Raw genomic sequence first — 21,089 nt, 5'->3', positions numbered from 1 at the left:
TTTCTTTTGTATTAAAGTTGAGGTCTCACTTTTCCTAGTCTGAGTGAACAAAGTCAGCTTTTCCCTGGTGTGCAATTGTTAACACATATCTTAATTTTAGAAAAATAAAAATGACTATACCTTATCCTTAAGTCTGGGAATTGTTACAAACTTTAAAACCAATATTTATATTGAATACTTTTGAGATATTAGAATATTTTTGGTTAAAAATCCCACATTAGTCCTAAATCTCTTATTTTCTTTTAGTAGGGGATTCCAAGTTTCAGTTTTAAATCCAACAAATGTTTTAACTTGGTGCATAAAAAATAAAAAATGGAAATGTTTAGCATTGATTTTCACCAGTTAATAAAATACGCTGAATGAACAAAAGAGAAATCTAAATCAATTGGTGAGACCCATCTTCTGCTTTAAAAACAACATCTTGGTTTACAGTTTTTGAAGGAACTTGGCTGATAGGTTGTTCCAAACATCTTTGGGAACCAACAGCAGGTTTTCTGTAGATGTAGTCTTTCTCACATCCTTATGTCTCTTAAGGATCTGTGATGGTCATACCATAACCTACATTTCTTCTTGTGCTTTTTAACTCTGAAGATGGTTCCTAATGCCTTTGGCTCAATGTTTTAGGTCATTCTCCCGCTGCAGAATACATTTGGGGCCAATCATGCACCTCCCTGATGGTATTGCATGATGGTTTAGTATCTGCTTGTGTTTCTCAGCATTGAGACTACCATTAGACCAAATCTCCAACTCCATTTGCAGAAATGCAGCCCCAAACATTCGAGGAACTTCCACCATTCCTCACTGCTTCCTGCAGACTCTCTTTATTGTTCTTCTCTCCAGCTCTTCAAAGAACAAATTGCCTTCTGCTATAGCTAAATATTTCAGTCTCGAGCACCTGCGGCCATTTCTCTGTACCGTAGTTCTCGTGTTTTCCTGCATGCTTGAGTTGCTTGGCCTTTTCTCTATGTCGAAGATTTGGCTTTTTGGCTTCAACTCTTCCATGAAGACCACTTCTGGCCACACTTCTCCAACAGATTAGTGTACCTCGGTCCCACTCTTTTCTGCCAGTGTTTATCTCATTGGATGAATTGGATGGTTAATAACCATGATGTGTCTTTTATCTGCCTGCACTAAGATCTACTATCCTCAATTTTGGCTGTTTCTTTGTCCTTCATTCGTGCTTAAACAGCACATTGCGAAACCCTAGTCTGTAGTGAAATATTTGTCTGTGAGAGGCCTCGCTGATGCACTACAACTACCTTGTCTCCTGTTGCTGCGCTAAATCTTACCACAACATAAACCTGTCTTACACACTCACCTTGATAGCAGAGTTTGGCTGTTCCTCACCCAGTTTTAACCCTCCCACGCTGCTGTTTCTGTTTCACATCATGACTGGGTTTCAACCTACGTGTGGCATTCATGATCATTCACACTTGTTTGGTATATTTGGTTGATTTTGCATCAGACAATAATCCCACAAGATTCCTTATTTAGGCCAGCTATAAGAACTACTGAGAATGCTGGTTTGAAGGCAAAAGATAGTAATGCCAAACATTGATTTCATGTTGATTTATATCAAGTTCAGCGCGCTGTCACTTTAATATCTTCAGAATTCTTGTATTAAACGTGAAGGTTTTGTCAAAGCTATATTTTAGTTTCTTTCCCTAGATATTTAACAGTTATTCAAGTTAGGAGGGGGTTTTAGGAGTGCTTAAAGCTGTTTTAATGGGGAAATGGAGTGAATATCTCTTGTCCCTTGCTGTAAATTTTCATAAAGGTTTAGAAGCTGACTGGAGTACTTTGACTCACTCCAGTGACATTTTTAAGTCATTAATGCTTCCCACATCTTCCCTAGGGTGTGCAGCTCATTATGCAACCAGATAATATGAAATGCCATAATGTGATTTAGCCACTTTTATTATGTTTCTGCTGTTGCTGTTAAAATGTATATAAAGAAATCGGTTAATATCAGATCAAATGTCTGAAATGAAGGCAGTCTAATTTAATTATTAGATGTGATAAGAAATGTTTTTGACCTTGAATTATCTCCATGCACACACAGTTGTGGCAGCTATTCAGCAATAATATGCAAATGGTTAGAAATGATTATCGGTGATGCTCTCTGAACTCAATTAGCAAGTATCATCCGGTGATAAGTTGTCATTAGCATATAGCCTAGGTGCAGATCGCCTGACAGCTCAACTTAGAAATAGGAAGTCTTTTTTTTTTTTTACATTGGAAACAAACTTTCCCAACTCTATCATTTATTTTTCGTGGATTTGCTGGGTTTATTTAGCCCAATTATCATCAGCATCCCCCACATTTGCAGTATTATAGTGACAAATGTGAAGGAGCTGCTCCAATGATGGTTTTTACTACTTTTAATAAGTAATACATGCTATCTTTCTCTGTTAAAATCCTAAACATGAAAACCAAAAAGCCTTTGTACTTAAGTTACATTTATTTGCCACAAATGTTTCATTTAAATTGATAAAACTGTTTTGTCATTCATTTATTTGTATCTGTTTTGTTTTTCTTTCCTTTGCAGTGCAAGGACTCTGATAACAAACATTTATCAAATTCCTCTTTTTTGGTGATGGAGGGCATAAATTAACAAATAGGCTCAAAATTTGCATATCTGAGTAAATATTTATGTCAGATCAGGGTGAATCAGAGCTGAAGGAAAAATGTTGTCTAAAACACTAAAGAACATAATTGTGATGTAGAAAATCTGCTGGGTGGACCACAAGCTCCCTGTTCCGCTCCATTCAGATGCATCCACTTGTAGACAACAAGATCCATTCACGCTTTTGTTTTTCCTCGTCTCTCCTGGCATCTGGCTCAAAACTGTAGGACTGGATGGCGCCAATAATGCTCGTCGTTTTTGTTGCAACGCTAATGTTAGGTTAGGGGTGTGAGTTGCTGTAAGCTAGCACAAGAGCACATAAACAGAGAGCTCTCAGCAAAAGAGAAGGGAAGGGGGGGCGGGTTGCTCTGCAACAGTCGACCACTTAAAGGTGAATTTCTGATGGACTCCTGCCGCTCTGCAGAAAATATGTCCTAGACGACACAGTGTTTTGTTTTTTGGCTGAAAATAATCATAATCATATTCAAAGAAAACTCTGAATGCTTTATAGATCAGAGTGAGACTTTAAAGAAGCAAAATGAATCCCTGAAAAAAGCAGGAACCACAAAGTATTGCACATTTCAATAAATAACTTAATGTACCAAGATAAAACTGTAAATCCGTTTTTTCTAGGAATAAGCTGTAAAAGTTTGCTCCTTCAAACTCATATATTTCAATTCATGTTGCCAAATTTTGGAAGTTTGATTTAGATTAATGTAGACCTGTTTAAAATGGTTTTGTAAGTCTTCTGTGAAGGAGAGTATATTCTATTTTTATCCATCTCAATAAGTTTCTCACTTTAATTAATGGGAGGATGAGCTTCCAGAGGAACCGTCTTGTCTGTTAAAGTCCGTTATACGTCTGCTCTCACACAGACTCTTGGCTTCTATTGCTTTTTGTTGTTACCATGTGAGACAAATTTATGGGAAGCATTTCACATAACATTACAGATACAGATAACACTGATCAGTTATGTAGAGAGAATAGAACATTTGATGTTTCCCCCACCTTTGAGCTTAAAGGGAAAACGCTGCTGATTGCAGCTGAATTCTGCCCGTTGAGTCATATTTAGCTGGAAGCTGTGAGCAGCATTGATCTGCTCTTTTCTTCTGTATGTGACCCACAGATTTGAGCTGTGAACAACTTTTATGTCTGGAAAAATTTTAGTTACCAGAGAAAAGAAATAATTACATATAGTGTGTATATGTAGTGTAATCATCGTTGTGTTTTATTACATCTTTCAGAGCAATTTCGGTCATTTGACCTAATAATACTTTTATATGAACTTTCTTGAAGTTATTTACGTTTGGTTATGAAGCAAATTATTATGGATTTTGTCCAAACATAGACATAGTGCAACCGTTTTAAAATAATTAGATTGAGTATCGATATTTAGTTAACCCATTTGTGCAGATTGGTTGAATTTAGAGAGATATATCTCACAAAATATGGACTTAAAAACATGTTTTTTCTGTCATTGAGCTCCAAAAAAACAAAAAAAACGTTTAAGGCTCAGCTGCTTTTGATTTTGAGTCTGTTCTTGATCTTTATTACCCACTAAATAAAGATTTTACCGAAACAAACTTATTGTCTCTAAACAAATATGTACTTTTAAAAGCTAATGGACAATTGTTAATAGTACTTAAATCCCAAAATGAAAGGGTAATATCATTATTCACATAAAAGGTTAATTATGAAGCTGTTAGAATGCTTTTAGGAGGGTTTACTAAAATGGCGCAGCAACACTAAGATAAACTTGATTAGAATTTTTAACAGCGCATTTGGTCCCTATCTGTTGGCTTTTGCAGTAGAGTTGCCACGATTCTTTTAGAAAAATGAAGGTTAAGCTCTTGAAAAAGCAGTTGGTCTGCTTATCTGAGAGAAAAGTAGTGCATAAACTGTCAACATCTAGAAACTTCAGAAAGACGTAACGTGTTGAAAAAAGCAGAGGGGGTAAAGAAACAGGTGGAGCAAAAAGTAAATGTGAGCTGCTGCTTAGCGCAGTCTAATCTCAGTTCTAATAAAAAATCTAAACATGTTGAATAAAATATCATCTTTCTAGCTAATAATTAGGGTCCAACTGAATGTGTATAAAACATAAGCCCTAAATTACAATTTGGTCAGCAATGTCGATAAATGTGGAACATGAATATTTCATGGCTTGAGAATAATCTGGTCTCACAGCGCTGCTGTGTTAACAGTAATGACATTCCTGTTTAAGATCAGTTATTTTGGGCATTAAAAATAAAAAAAATAAAAATATTTTTCCATTGTGTTGAAACACTGACCTTCCAATAATCCGGGATCCCCGGTGCAAAAAAAAACAGAAGTGCAGAATAAGAAACCTAGAGGTCATGCCTGGATAACGACAAAGCCAGATAGCTCTTTTGGGGCTTTGTGTGCAGCAGATGTCTGCTCACCTGCCAGAGTCGGTTACTCCAGCATTACGTCTTGATGCTGCTTCACAGCCCGCTCATGAAACCCTGATGCAATCTACTCAAGTGGCACACCAATTGTCCTTGTTCAACCTTGCCATTTTGCATTATTCTCTGATACACATCTACATGTTAATTTAGACAGAAGTTGTTGTTGTGGTTTTTCTTTTTTGTTTTTTTTGGTAGAAAATCCTGAACATGCATTTGAACAAGTTGTAGTTGATTTCAAAATAATATATACACAGTTTTGCTGGATTTTCCTCTATAACAAAAGCTTCTTTTTATTGATGTAGTTTTTAGAGACAACACACGTCTGTTGGGAAGACTGGCTTGTAACTCTGAGTGATTGTGACAGCTCGCCTCTAAAACATCATCCCACTTAAGTTATCAACATTTAATTCTGCTGCGTCACAATAAACAAAACATTAACAATAGATGGTTATCTTTATCCTTAAATCCAACTAAAGAATATTTTTTTCCAAAAACATTTTTACTTTTGCTTTTAGTTTTGAATTATTATTTTTTACTCAAGTGACAATAAGTTTATTAAATTTGTGTCTGACAGTTTCCTCTTAGAAAAAAAGCACAATGGGGTTTTATTGGGAGGCTGCTAACCAAGCCTTTTCCTTCATTTTTAATTGGGTCATGTGGATGGATATTAATTCATTAATAAAAAACAAATGTAAGAAAAGTGGAAATACTTTGTAAAATGAACTGAAAACCATGTTGTTAAGCACATAGCTTAACACATTTCTCTTTGGTTTGTAGGGTTTTTCTTCGGGCCATCAGTCAGTACGCTGCAGTACTAAACAAGAAATTTCTGGACCTAACCAACTTTGAACTACAGGTAAGCATAACACGTAACCTTTTCTTTTAATTATTTTTTTTTGTATAACTTTTTGACAGCTTAGACGCACTACAATGACATATTAGGCACTGAGTCAGATAGTTTTATGCAGAACACTCTCACCTGCCATCCTAAATATAATTACTTTTATTTTCCTCCAACCCTATTATAAATATCCTCATTTGAATTTATAAATAATATTCTTTTAGATTAAATATGAAGCCTCTTTATGGAACATCTCATACAAGTGCACAGCTCTTTGCATGGCACTGACAAATGGTTACAACTTTAGATTTCCCCCAGCTGTTGTCTGATTGAAAGTACGCTCTCAAAGACATTGAACTAAATCACCGACCTCTTCATCTGCTGGGACAGCTTCCTGACATAGATGTATAACCATCTCCTGTAAAGCTTTTGATTTAATGAAACCATAAAGCTCCTCTGCCCACTTTGTGCAGCACTGAATAGCACCGTGGTCAAACGGGCCTTGAGGGCGTGGGTTGAATAATGCCTTTTCTTTCTCCTCTACATTGTTTCTGTCTATTTTTCTGGGTTAGCTGTGGAACAACTACTTCCACTTGGCCGTAGCCTTCCTCACTCAGGAGTCACTGCAGCTGGAGAACTTCTCGAGCGACAAAAGGGCCAAAATTTTCCAGAAGTAAGTAACAATACTCTGAATTCACAGGGCACGCTCCTCCTCCAGGTGAAAGCCTGAGTCACAACTGCCCCCAGGGGTGGATACAAGCTGTCTGTGGGTGAAAAATGGGCAAACCAGCAGTAAATATTAAGGTGGTAGACCGCTCTTTGAGCCTGTAGAGGGAAAATGTCAATGTACATTTTTTCCTTCGCAAAAACGTGGACGTCAGGTTGTAGCGAACAAATAACACACAAAGGGAAGTAAGGGGGAAGTAGGTGAGAAACAGACGTCGCATATACATTTTTTATTTTTTCAAGTTGGTGTTGTTCAAGTGATAACTGCAGCCTGACTGTTGGAATTTAGAAAAATTAGACAATCAGAGCGCATTTTTTGTGGGCCTCCTACAGGCTTTTGCATATCACATCCACACCCATGCGTGCAGCATTTAGGCGTGGCCAATAAGGGTCTTCATTAATGAATAGAGAGTTGTGTAAGGGCACCTTATGAAAGCAACACCTGTAGGTCATAATTGCATCTCCAAAATACAAAAAAAAAAAAAAAAAAAAAATGAAAATAACAAAGTGCAACTACATACTAAGATTCTAGTTTGAAAAAGTATGAATAAGGTGCTGCTGCTCAGATTCTTAAAACCTATACTTACCTCATCCACTCAGCTGTTCTGTCTCTACAAAGAAGCGTCTTATTGCATTAGTGCTTCTCAGAGTCTCATAATGCGCTCATACAGATGCATCCTTTCTATTGAGGCATATTTGCTTCATTTGAATTAGCTTTTGTCAGTGGTGCAACTGTCACAGTGGCTTCAGCTCGACTAATCCTTGTTCCTTAAGGCTTTATTATTAGCGCTGATAAACTCCTTTTTAAAAAAAAATAAAGAAAAAATGGAAACACAAGACAACAGCCAAGTGCAGAGACGAGTCGTTCCAAGCCTCCCACACCTCGCTTTTCTCGACTTGACAGCTTTCCCCAAAAGCAGCAGTTGTTTGTTTCACCTACATGAAACTTACAATTTTTGGTTTGTAAGTACAGAACGGGAGCTTTCAAGCTATTTCCAGATTGTTTATTTGACTTTCCCCAAGCATGTCATTTCCATCCAAACTGGTAGTTTTCACTGGAAAGGAAAAGAAGCACTACTAGACACATGTTGTTGTATTTCTAGTGCAAACTCACTATTGTATCTCTGTCCCTGCTTCACATGCTGTTCACCCTCCCTCTTCTTCCTCACCCTCTCTGCATCCAGTTGTCTGGTGTGCTGGCAAAGGAACTGTCGGCTCTGTCTGCCGCACTAAATATTGTGTCCTGCTGAGAAGTGCAGAACAGAGGTGAAATGAGAGATTGTGATGAAGTACTCTTTGGAGCCTGGCATTTTCCTTCATCATTCAGCTGCTGGTGCTTTCTGTGACATTCTTGTCCATTACTGCAGTCTGTGTAATCATAATGTCACTCTCAAACCTTCTGATACAAATCACAGATAAAGCTAAAAAAAAAAAAAGATAGGCTCGGAAATGGAAGTCTAACTCCAGAGTCTGTAGCAACTTCACCATTTGGAATTGTGTTTTGGTTGGTTTTCTTTTTTGTTATTTATTTTATCATTAATCATTAAACCATTTTCTTATATTCTGTATTTTTTTTTGCTTGGATTCTTTTTTAAATAAAAATTGGTTGAAAATGCTATAACAGCAGGTTTCGAAATGTTTGTTTCCAGTCCCTCGCAAGTTTTTAATCACAAAACTTTAACTTTAAAATATGCTATCAAATTAAACTTCGAGTTGAAAGTACACTATGATAAAAATGGTGTTTTTGGTGTTTTTAACATCTTCTTGTGGGATTTTTCTCCTGATGGAGGACATATATAAAGAAAATTATTCTTAAAATTGCATTTCTGAATATTTATTAATTCAAGGTGTGAATCAGGAGCAGATGAAATGATGGATGACGGGGAGTAGGTGCGGACTTGCTCCGTGCTAATAGTTCCGCCCACAACTCAAAGGCGAATTTCTTACAAACTTCTGCGGAAAGTGTGTCCAAGAGAACGACGCAGGTTTTTTATTTTTATTTTGCCTAAAACATCATAATCATAATTAACATACCACTGGGAAGGCTTTAAAAAAGATGAAAGATGATCAGAGTGGGACTTTAAGAACATGTCATCATTTTGTTTCTCCTCTTTGTAAACACTCGGCATGTCAACTCCTGGGATTTTGGAACAGAAGTCCTAAAAAATACCAAGTGATATTGCAACCCCTCTATCAGTCAATAAAAATGTCAAGAATCCTAGGATTAGCTTGAACAATTATTTTGGCTTGTGTTGAAAAATTGTTTTTTAATTGACTTTGCTGAAAATCAATTGGTGTTAATAATGTTTGACTTTTGCCTTTTTACAATCTCCATTCCTCTCTTTTTTTATCTTATTGTTTAGTACAGTCAATCTTGAGCTTTCAGAACTCAGCTGCAAATTCTACTTAATTTTTGTGCAACTAAATAAAGCAACCGTCCAAACTTACGTGAAAAAAAAAGTTTTTATCTTACATATCCCGTAACTCTTTTCTGACGGGCTGTTGAGCAAGTAGAGGTTTTGTCATTTGCTTATTTGAGGATTTTTGCATCTTTTCTTTATCCTTTATCTTTAGTTGTTGTTGAAAACGGATGCTTCCTAATCTTTTTCTTTTATCATGCTCTTTTTCATTTTACTCTCCACTTACTCCATTTCCTGTTAAACAAAATCCTTTTCCCGCTGACCCAATTGGGTAGCTCAACACATGCTGCAGAGACCTGTTCACCGCTGTTCCTCTGTTGGCGCCTTGTTTTTAGTTAACCCGTCTGAGATCCCTTTCTCCCGCCGCTGACAGGTATGCATTGTAGGTCCTGACAGGCGAAATTCACAGCTGTCAGTCTAGCTGTGTACAGACAGAATAAAGCAGCCTGCATCTTTCTTATGAAGACACAATTTCTCGTGCCGTCATTTACACACTCTGATGTGGAAATCCTTCCAACAGTCAATCCTGCTACACGCAAGTGAGTACACGGATATGAATAAAGGCAGTCAAGGATTTCCCGCATAATGCCTTACACTTTAACACATCCATAAATCCATTTAGAAACAGGCTTTTCTTTACAATTTATAATTCAGTCAACCCTTTCTCCAGGATCAAACCACAGGCCCTGCATCAATGCCTTCTTTGAAGGCTGAAGACCTTATAGTGGGTTGACCTGGCCAGCCTGTAAAGAGATGATGCAGCTTCCTTTGATGGATTATTTGAATACTCTTCTCCTTCCTATCAAAACACATTAGTGCGCTTTTTGTGAACCCGCTGGTCTGTGGGCCTGGTTTTAGAATTCTGCTTTGGCTGCTGGATGCTATTAGGTAGCAGAACATGTGAAAACGGCTCTGAATTGGTATTAGTTCTGGGTCAGCAGCAGTGTCAATCATAAATCAGAGTCCGTTTAGTGCTTTGCAATTTTGGGCCAAGGTTTCATGTAATCGCGGTGTGAGGCGGAGACATGGGGTCATCGGGCACGCCGACCTGTCCACATGAGTCTCTGACGCAGAAAACGCAGCAGCTGACTGGAACACAGCAAATATAAGGGGATCCAAAGTAAACCTATACATACATCTGATATTTTTGTGTAAAGTGAAAGTTTGGATTTGCTTTATTTGCAATTTACTGTTTTAGCAACATTCTGTTGGATTTGTATTTAGCTAAAATGTTATCATGTAAATATCTTTATGGGTTACGTAATTTTAAAATGACTTCATTTCACCCTGTGGTATATTGAATCCTGGAAATCCTTGAAAATCCTTGAATTACCACCTCTCAGTCTGCCTTAAAGGATCTGAATCCTCTGAGGAAATGCGCCCTTTAAAAGAAGAACAAATCAGAAATGTCAGATTGGCAGATTAATGCGTTTAGAGGCACATAAATGCGTGTGAACAAGTGAAATCAGCAAATATGAGGAAAATTATACACACAGTTCATTAGCAACAGCTTAACATAACATTTGTAATGATTGAAAGTTGTAGAAAAGGGGCCGTTCCCATGTGTAAGTCACAATTTGAAGGGTTTTTAGCAGGAAAAAAAAAGATGTTACTGTTTGCTTTACATGATACCAAGAGGATCTTTAAGTTGATGCTGTTTATCTTTTTTTTTATCTGTGTTGTAAACACAGTTTACAGCACATATAAACCAACAGAGCCCTGGATGGATGGATGTTTTGTTGCTTTGCTTTCTCAATCAGCCACACAGCCAGGCCGACGGCAGAGTTTTGTTGCAAAGCTCCAAAACAATATTAGGGTTCAGTGCTTTTTATTCCCAGTGGTTAACAATCAGTAAAGAAAAAAGCATTTATTTAGTTATCAGCATTCAGTGATGCAGCAAAAATGAGCTGTTATAGGTCGATTTAAGCGTAAGAAGAAGAAAAAAAACAAGTGGCCCTCTCACCAAGATTATCCTTAAAGATTTTTTGAAATGGTTTAGGTGATCTGTTTAAACCTCCAGAACATTTCCTATGTGTTTCAGGTGATAAGTTTCAGAGAACGACTACACTTCACTTCACTTTTCTTCATTTACTCTTTGTGTGACCTTCTGTGACCTTTCAGCTCACCTTGCCCTCTATTTGACCGGAGACTTTGGGAAGGATCTATTTTGTGAAAGCAAACGATGCAATTTTTTTCTTCGTTTTTTCTGCAGCCTCAACGTAAAACTGCTTGATCAAACACTATACGTTCTGTCATCCGCCCTGTCTTTATTTTTCTTTGAATGCATAAACTGAGCCGTAGATGGATCATCCCTGACAGCCACTTCACTACCAGCATGTGTGCATGTTGTAAACTTAGAATGGCAGCCATAACTCATTAGCGTTCTGTGCCAGGGAGCATCATAAAATTGTATTTAATGCTGACCAGGCACTATAAATCTTTTACATTATAGATTTCACTCTTAAAGTCGTGAACCACCTTCAACCATCCACTGGATATACTTGTTTCTGTAAAAGTGTAAACAAACTGCAGATGTTTTTGGAGCTTTTTTGTACAAAAAAAAAAAGGAGTTGAGATGTCTGTGTCTGAATAAAATAACAAGTCAATTCTGGATGCGGACACACCGCAAAAACAGGCCCTATAGAAAAGAAATCCTAAATTCTTACACCGTTTGCAGATTTTCTTGAAAAAATCTGCCAATGATGTTAGAATAATGGTCTTACCAAGAATTTTTATTTTAAGCAAAAATTGACATGTTTTCTCAAACTAAGTTTATTTTGCTTTAGAAAAAAAATCTCTTGATATGATTATTTTTCTTGCAAGAGATTTTTTTTTTTGCAAAAGTCTTTTTTACTTTCTTAAGATTCAGTTTTTGGAAATGCAGATGGATAATAGATTTGGATAATAGTTTTTTTTTCCATTTTTGTGTTGCAGGTACCAGGACATGAGAAGACAGATTGGCTTTGAAATAAGGGATATGTGGTACAATCTTGGTAAAGTAACATTTTGAATGGTTCCACTGAATAGTATTTCATTCATATAGTTATCATCAGTAAATGTGTTATTGGAGCAATAAGCTATGTGTTGAAATATGGTACAAGTTCGGAACTATTGTAGTGGTCCATCACTCTTTACTGAGGCCTTTTACAAACCAGCAATTTTTTTTAATTTTAGCTAAAAAGTACTTTATGATTGAAAGGTTTTTGTTTTTGTTTAACAGGAATAGAAATACTTATATTTTTTAGTAGTCATGATTGGAGGCAGACTGTAATTTCTGCCTCTATTTGTGAAAATCTGTGAAAATGAAGGAGCTAAATATAAACAATTATGTTTGTAATGTGCTGAGAGGGCAATCAACTCTCACAGGACGGAGATTTCTCTCAAATTAGGTTGTAAGATTTCCTCACCTGAGTCTCCCCATTCATCATTACCGTCTCATTTTGATTCTATTATAAGAGCTTTCTGTCATACTGAGCTTTTTAGTTGTGCTCATTGAAGTTTGAGGGAAAGTGGTTTTATTATTTTTGATTTCTGATAAAGAAGCAGAGCAGTTTTTCTTTAAACATTTTTCCTTCTTTAACAACTTTAAGAATCCAAATTTCTTCTTCTTCTACGTGTTTGTTGTTTTTTTGTTGTAAATTATATTTTTCCATCTTAAAGGGCCCCATAAGATAAAGTTCATTCCTGAGATGGTCGGCCCCATTCTGGAGATGACGCTTGTTCCAGAGATTGAGCTTCGAAAGGCAACCATCCCCATCTTCTTTGACATGATGCAGTGCGAGTTCCACTTTACCTGCAGCTTCCAAAGGGTGCGTCTCAAAGCTTAAAGAAAATCAGCAAAATAAAGATTGGAGATAAACGAAATGTATTTATTTGTCCCGTTTTGGTGACATGTCCACTTTAGTGTAAAGTGTTAAGTATAACAGTTCAACTTAAGAACAAAATGAAAGTATGTCCAATTAAAAAAAAAAGAAAACGCATCGCAATGAATCACTCAATAATAGAGGGAAAAAAGGCAATTGCACCATGAGTTAGAAAAATTTGTTTTAAAGTGAATGGCAGGTAAAAGCTAAGGTGATCCTGAAGCAGCAGGAAGAAACTACCGTACAATGTCGCTCCTTAAAATACCTAGGATATAACAGTTTGTCACAAAAAAAAACTGTGAAGAAGGAAATCAAAAAAACTGAGGGGCATTGATGAAAATGTAAGGTGTAAAGTAGAAGTTCACTGTAGTCAGTCTGATTCATAGCACGAATTCCTGTTTAGAATCCAATCCTGCTTTGTTGTGCTGCAATTATCTGCAGTCTGAGCGTAGGGAGCAAAAGTGTTGGTGTGAAATTAATCCTCTTTGCATTAAAAAGTCCTTGTTTCAGTTTCTCTGCTTACATCTTAACAAATTCTAGAGAAACTTTGTTTTACATCTGTTTTCCTTGATAAAATATAAAGAAAAAATGTTTTTTTTTTTTTTACTTTTTAGTTATTTTTAAAAACAGATAAAGCTAGTTGAATTTCCTTCTTTGATATTATTGACACATTTTCCTTATTTTATTTTTTTTATTAATTTTGTTTTTCACTATGCTTAAGTCAGAGTCTTTGTATCTTTTTGGGAAAAACAAAAATGTAAAAGTTTTTTTTTTTTTTTTTTTTGAACAGAATAAAATCCTCTTTTTCACCTCAGCTAAATAAAAAATAATAAGAAAGGGATTATAAATCACTGTCAGTGCTGACAACATCAATGCAGCTGGAGTAATGCTGGGTCTTGTCATATTGCTTTGTTTAGAGCTTCTCCAAAAAATGTAAACAGGCAAATAAGAACATTCGTAATAATTAAATTTGAAAAAATAAATGTTGAGGCTCCCAGCCAGATGTTCTGCAAGAGACGATCGATTAAAGTTGAAACCTTAGCTTAGCCTAAGTCTAAATGAAGGGTGAGAAGAGGGACGGGGCTAATGAATTGAAAAATTAGCTGCGCTGATTATTTACGCCTGCTCTGTCTAATTGCAGTTTGAGAACGAGATCATCACCAAACTCGATCACGAGGTGGAAGGAGGCCACGGAGACGAACAGTACAAACTCCTCTTCCAGAAAATGTAAGCCCTGATTAGATCATGCTAATTGCAACGTATTAGTCCTCAAAATAACCACAGGTGACATCTTACGGGATCTTTTTTTCCCCCATCACAGTAAATAAGTTACAACAAAAACAAAAACCTAACATTTTCCAAAAGGCCGTGTCACACAGCCACTAAGTACGTTTTGCACGGATGAAAATAGGTCATACATGAATATACAGGGAAAAAGCGTGAAAAGTTGTGGTCTTTACGTGAAATTTTCTAGGATTCGTCAAGAATGAACAAATTCAAAACCATAGAAGATAAATAAACCGATCAAAGAACACATAAATCCATGTAGAACATGAACTGTGTGTGATTGTTGCACTGTTTATTTGCAATTCTTTAGTGATTTGTGCGTCAATTACATAATTTTAACGTGATTTGTGTGCCGTATATGTAATATAAAATTTATACATCAGTTATACAACGATCGTGGAAAGCCACAAATGTGCGTATGCTTCTCGCAAAAATCACACACAATTGTGTAGGGATTATGTAATAATTTCATATAAACTGCAGTACAGACCAAAAGTTTGGACAAACCTTTTCATTCAAACTACTGGTCTGTACTGTATGTTAAATATGCGTAAACTGCGTTATTTCCAACCGATCAAGGATTTTGAACAGGTCAAAACCGATTTCATGTAATGAACGGACGGACATCTATCTGCACTCATTGATGAACTCAAGACAGACTTATGAATTACGTATATCTCGTGTATCAGGAAAGACCAAAATTTCATACATGGAAAATGTGCAAAATGTATGACACAACCTTAAGTCTTTGTCAGGTTTTTGTTTTTTGTGTTAGGTCTCTCAATACATTCTTTCTACCTCTTCTATGTTTTGCAACAAACACCAGTTTGCTGGAGCACTGTCGGAAGCACAAGTACTTGGCAAGAATGGGCGAGCTCTTTGTCAATCTGGTAGTGCGTCTGCTGGAGCGGCTGCTGGACTACAGGACCATCATGCATGACGAGAACAAGGAAAACCGCATGAGCTGTACGGTCAATGTGCTCGTAAGTCAGCTGCTGCCAATTCCACCACACCTGTAACGCACAAATATAAGTTCTCATAATCCGATCTGCTCCCAGACAAAAAAAAAAAAAAGAAAAGAAAAAACTACCTGCACGTGACAGAATGTGTTAAGATGTTATCACAGAGCGGTTAATCTTAGTCAATGCCTTTTTGGGACGAGACATTTTATCTGGTGGTGCCAAAATGCCAGGTTTATCCCACATGATTAAAGGTTTCTAGAAGGCCGCGGACCTGTGGCTTTGTAGTTAGCATTTGTTTGAGCCGTGCTCTATCAGTGCCTGTATCTTAACATTTACCCAAAGCTGTGTTCTATCAAATGTTGCCAGAAAGTCATGTGTTCACCTTTTAGGTGAATTTTATAACAAAAACACCTGCAGTTCATGCATTTAAAGTGGGATCTGAGTGTTACAGGATGGTGTTCTGGAGAGGTTTAAATGTTTTTTTCTTCTTCTTTGCTGTAGAACTTTTACAAGGAGATAGACAGAGAAGAAATGTACATCAGGTAAGACCCATTCCAGAATTTCCCTCCAACTAAAATCCATCCCCTTGAGGCATTTAATAAAACACCAAGGTATATTACATGGAGAACATTAATCCTCTTTTATTCTTGTAATTCCCTGGAGCTCCATTTTTTTAAAAATATGCCTCCTCTTTCAAATTACAACAGTGTGAGTTTTTTTTTTCCTTCCCCTGCTGTCTGTCAAGTTTTGTTGAAGTGAAACAATAAGGAGGCCTTTGTCGTTTTATTGAAGCAGAAAGAAAGGTGTTGGTTAAGTGTGAAAAGCATTCTTCCATATGAATCTAAAAGCATTGCTTCCTGTCAGATACCTGTACAAGCTGTGCGACTTACACAGAGAGTGTGACAACTACACAGAGGCTGCTTACACCTTGCTGCTACATGCAAAACTACTCAAGGTAAGCAGACACGACACACTAACAAGCCGTATCTGCTCAGATTTTCCACAAAACCACTGCAAAGCACGCAGCATTTAACCTTAAGCATCAATAAAAGTCATTTTAATGTGTTTGAAGTAAAAGAAATGTTAAGCAGGGTCAATAATAATATACATTTTCCAAACTTGTCTAGTTATAAAATAAAAAAACAAAATAGGAATTATTATAGTCAAAGCAGAGCTTTAAATCTAAATAATCTACATCATCTCTGTTTTATTGCTTCATGGTGATGAGAGGCTTATTTTCTCCTGATCATTTCAGTTAGAAACATGTAGATAAATAGGTTATCAAGAAGCTCATCATCCTTTGTTGAAAATACACCGCACAATTTCTCACGCAATTTGGAGACCCGGTTGGGACTTTGCTAAGCCGGTATATTTTTGTGTCGATCCTTTGCACCTTTCTGGCAAATTATATCACCCCAAAACTCATCTGGGTTTGCATAAATAGGTGTATTCATCAGCCTTCAAATTGGGATTTCAGAAAATAAAAAATAAAAAACAGGCTGTGACTGAATCCCATTTTGCTGGCTGACTAATCACAGTTTCATCTGCGGGAGTCCGTTTTATTACTTTGAATCTACTTGTGATTTAGCATCTGTTTTCTTACTGATTACAGCAAACAAAAAGAAAGAGATTCCATTTATGTGTGGAAGTTTGTACATTTTGATTAACCATTTCGTTCATGCTTTTAGATAAACTGAGGGTAACTGCCCGTAAAGTAGTATATGATGTAAAACTTACATCTGATAAATAATTGGTTTTCTTAAGAAAACTAGCATCAGTGCTAATATGATTACCAAACATTCGAAAGTGCAATTCGGCGGGGGTGTCCAGTTCCAGTTTCAGTGTCAAGTCAACGTACAGATGCGATCAGAGGTCTTGCAGAGGGTTTTGAGCATCAGGCGTGGCGGTCCTGGATATATATAAATAAAGAAAACTCTCTGAATGAGAAGGTGTGTCCAAACTTTTGGTCTTTTTTTTTTTTGCATCAAGACAATAATAAAAAGTTTCTCTTATTTTATTCTTATTTTAATTTTTTTTCCTCCTTGGACTGGTACCGGACATCACATTGTAGAAGTGGGTCACAGAGGGACGGAAGTACCGCTGGAAGCGTCCATCATTAGGACGCAGGTCTTGCAGTAGATGGTGAACCTCATCATACTGGGAGAGTCATTGAATGATCTCATGAACCCAGACATGGAGACATGATTACTGATGCCTTTGTAGAGCTTTGCAAAATAAATAAACCTGATCCTCTCAACTTCATCCACGTCTTCTATGCAGTGACTCTATATGAGATACTCAGTGATACAGTCAATGCTTCCATGTATCGATGAGGCTGAAAACTTTGACAGTTGCTCCTCCCACACGCATCAAGTTTATGAACACATTTTTCGACAAGTGTCAAGGAGTAAATTTAACGCCGGTTGTAATTTGCACAGAAAATTCACAGTGCATTAGATGTGAACGTAGCATAAGAAACAATGTGGAGGCTAACATTTAAAGAAGGGGGTGGACTTTTCCAAACCATGAGGCTTCACTGTTCTAAAGGTTCCTATCACACATACACTGACAGATCGATTTCACTTCTTCAGGTAGTTCTCAGCACCTCTGAATCCTGTTTGAAACTAACTGTATTTGTTGTACAACATGCAAAAGAGTGCATGGCCAAATAATTTGGCCAAACAGATTGTGTGTCCTCCTGCCAGGCTGTTTGGATCCTCCAGAACACAAGTTATTCTCCATCCTGGTTTTTAAAAAACAACAGCGTCGGCATGTTTTTCTTTAGGGTGTTTTTGTCTGATGAGATTCTCCTGCCAAATACCAAAGAAACATCTGTAAACGTTAGGTTTCCCGTTGCAACGGCAGCAGCGTTTTGCATAAATAACCCAACAGCAGTTTAATGGATTTCCTTCATGGATTTGAAACTCCTTTTAGGAAGGCAGAAATATTTCAGATACTATAAAAACAAAGCATCAATTTGATCGATAGTCTCTCAGGGTGTAATGACATGATTTGGAAAATAAATCAAACAAGATAAAACTTGCATTGAGTATTCTTTCTTCAGAACAACATGTTCTGTGTCTTTACAAACACATTACAATCTGAAGTTCTGTTTTTTTTCCCTGCCAAATCAATTTCACCTTTTTGCATCGGAAAGAAGATTGATTGATTTCTCGTCGCCCTTTCGACTTGATTCCTGCATGGTTTTGACCCCTAGTACTAATTTGTTCTCTGTAGTGGTCAGACGAGCCATGTGCAGCCCACCTGACGCAGAGAGATGGTTACCAGGCTGCCACTCAAGGGCAGCTTAAGGACCAGCTCTACCAGGAGATTATTAATTACTTCGACAAGGGCAAGGTAAGATTTGTAGCAGAGCTCTTCTTGTAAAATGTGTGTTTTACGTTGATGTTTTTCATGTGACTACATGGGCATTACTTTATATATTTATAGTTTCTCTGATACCCTAATCTTTCATAAAAGCCCTTTTCCTGTTTATCTGTTCTTGGGTTCTTATTCATTTTCACCTTAATGCCACTTCAGCGTCATACTCGAAAGCCATTTGTGCCACTTGAGAATGAGAAAAAGCTCCCTTTCGTGAAGCTGTGCAGGCTGCACTGCGACCCCTCAACATTAAACATATTCCTATTTTTCCCGTGGAGAAAGAAACCGTTTCAGACTCTTAGCTAAGCTTGGAATGGGTCAGCAGATCTGCAGCCAGAGCTTCCCGTGGATGATGTCAGAAAGCTTTACGTGTGTCATCACAGAGAAGATGCAGCCACCGCTCTTGGCTCTGCAGCCAACCGTCCCACTGGAAGGATTCTTAGGCAGACAGCAATTTAATAGAAATTTGGATAAACCCATCAGAGGGATATCATAGTGTCAGAGTGGCTGGAAGAACACGCCATTGCGTCTGACTGAGAACATTCTCCATGAGAGCGAGGCGAGCCGTGTAGATATCATTTCCTGCTGACATTACTATCCCAAACGATGGCGGACTAAATCCAAGTGGCAATTTGGATCCACCTCTGGTCCGGTCTGGGCCAGCTCAGTCCATCCAACTGAATCAGAGAGCTACTCGATTCAACATGTTTGTTGGGTTTGAATATAGTTTTCAGTCTGTTGGAGAACTCTCAAGGGCGAAATAAAAAGGTCAAAAGATGTAAAGTTTAGTGCTATTTGATCAACAGAGCAAAATGACAAAATGCAGATCTTCGTAGTGGAGTGTAGCTTGCAAAGAAATATGGCTTTATCTCCACATTAATGGTTGTAATTAATTAATTCTTTGAGTGTCTGTGTTCTCAATAGATGTGGGAGGAAGCAATTATTCTGAGCAAAGAACTGGCGGAACAATATGAGAATGAAATGTTTGACTTTGAGCAGCTGAGTGCATCTCTGGTAAGTAAAATCCGTTTTTTATTGTAAAAATGCATCCCAGTATTTAAAACATTAGTTCAGTCAAAACATTAGTTCAGTCATCCAAACCAGCTTTTATAATCTAGTTTTCAGTTCAAACTTTTATCTTTTAATTCATTTCATCTTTGAAGCTTTATAATATTCACAAAAACAAACACACATATATGGACTAGATGGGAGTAGATAGGCATTTGGGTGTGTTCTTAAAACTTCTGTACGATTATAAGGAAAATTTACCCCAGGAGTGCCATAAATATTTAAATGCTTTTCGGCCCCCTAACGTTTTATTATCTTTCCCACAACAGCGGAAACAGGCTCAGTTCTACGAGAACATTGTGAAGGTTATTCGGCCCAGACCTGATTACTTTGCTGTGGGCTATTATGGAATGGGCTTCCCTTCTTTCCTGCGTGTGAGTGTTCTCATTGCTTTTCCTTTTTTTCCATGTGTACCTCTGTGACATTGTTGTTACCCTTTGTGTGTTTCTTTTGATTGCTGGAACCTTTTCTTTTTACATATATGTTTTGTTTTAAAGTCATTTCAGCTGGTTTAATGCTGCGATCATACCGGATGCGCTTGACACGGCGCGTCACCCAATCAGGGATTCAGCTGTGGGCATGTGACCTTTTCAGTGACACGATCAAAGGGTAGAAGAATAAATCCAAAATGGCTGCTCGATGCGAGGGTTTCTGTCCTGAACTTCCATCCATTTTCCTAACACGCTGGGACCGCTGGGTGGCCAGAGGCTCTTTCGGTTACTGTTGGGCCAAGGCGGGATTCACCCTGGGCAGGTCGCCAGCAATCGAGCCCGCTAAGACAGCGATCTCCAGCTCCAGACCTTTCTAGGGTGAATCCCGTGCGTCCTGTGTAAATCCAGAAATATATCAGGTGTTACATGATTATTTTATAGAGAAGATGGCAAGCTATGAGCTAACTCCATCACATCTAATGAGGAAACAATAAAACAAGGTTGTGAAGAAAAAGAAGAAAATAAAGTAGAACAGCAACTGATTGCTTTAATTTTTTTTGTCCAATTATTACAATTAATTTATGTTTTCTACATGATTAAAACATCCTGTCATAATTCTTTTGTCTATTTTTTAGCATTCTTGCTGGATGATTCATACTAAACACTGTAAAATCCTATTTAATTTAGGACAGAAAAAAACAACCCAATCTTGTTTGTCTTGTCATTCTGATCACGTTCCAATACTGTCACCTGAATTTCAGCAAAACACCATTTACTTTTTACTAAATGTGTGGCCTGCATTACAAGAAGTCCCATCTCCATCTGCACACCAAAACTAGACTTTCAAAACAAAGTGAAAGGAAGTGATACGGTCACATTATAAATTGCTTTTAGTGGCATTCAGACCAGCAGCTGGTCCTGCACAGCACGAACAACCACCCTTATTGACTCCAAACATTCTTGAAAGATGTGGAATGAAAAGTAAAAACAGTCAGAATGTTAAATTATCTTTATGAGGCGCTGACAAATACATTTAAAATAAACCTTTCTTTTTAAAT

General features: G+C 37.3%; 1 protein-coding gene across 2 annotated transcripts in view; it reads left to right on the top strand.

Moving 5' to 3' along the window:
- Positions 1 to 21,089, top strand: part of dock1 (dedicator of cytokinesis 1) — a 176,933-nt gene that overhangs the window by 125,693 nt on the left and 30,151 nt on the right. For both annotated transcript variants that reach the window (XM_023949689.2, XM_023949687.2), the window contains exons 30-40: positions 5,830 to 5,908; positions 6,466 to 6,566; positions 11,974 to 12,032; positions 12,700 to 12,848; positions 14,044 to 14,129; positions 15,016 to 15,172; positions 15,653 to 15,693; positions 16,016 to 16,106; positions 18,389 to 18,508; positions 19,457 to 19,546; positions 19,870 to 19,974. In XM_023949689.2, the coding sequence (XP_023805457.1) occupies positions 5,830 to 5,908; positions 6,466 to 6,566; positions 11,974 to 12,032; positions 12,700 to 12,848; positions 14,044 to 14,129; positions 15,016 to 15,172; positions 15,653 to 15,693; positions 16,016 to 16,106; positions 18,389 to 18,508; positions 19,457 to 19,546; positions 19,870 to 19,974 (1,078 nt within the window). The remainder of the gene's footprint in view (positions 1 to 5,829; positions 5,909 to 6,465; positions 6,567 to 11,973; positions 12,033 to 12,699; positions 12,849 to 14,043; positions 14,130 to 15,015; positions 15,173 to 15,652; positions 15,694 to 16,015; positions 16,107 to 18,388; positions 18,509 to 19,456; positions 19,547 to 19,869; positions 19,975 to 21,089) is intronic.

This window comes from Oryzias latipes, chromosome 19, assembly GCF_053564925.1.
Source record: "Oryzias latipes strain Hd-rR chromosome 19, Olatipes_Hd-rR_3.1".
NCBI lineage: Eukaryota > Metazoa > Chordata > Actinopteri > Beloniformes > Adrianichthyidae > Oryzias > Oryzias latipes.
This window is presented reverse-complemented; position numbering and strand designations above follow the sequence as displayed.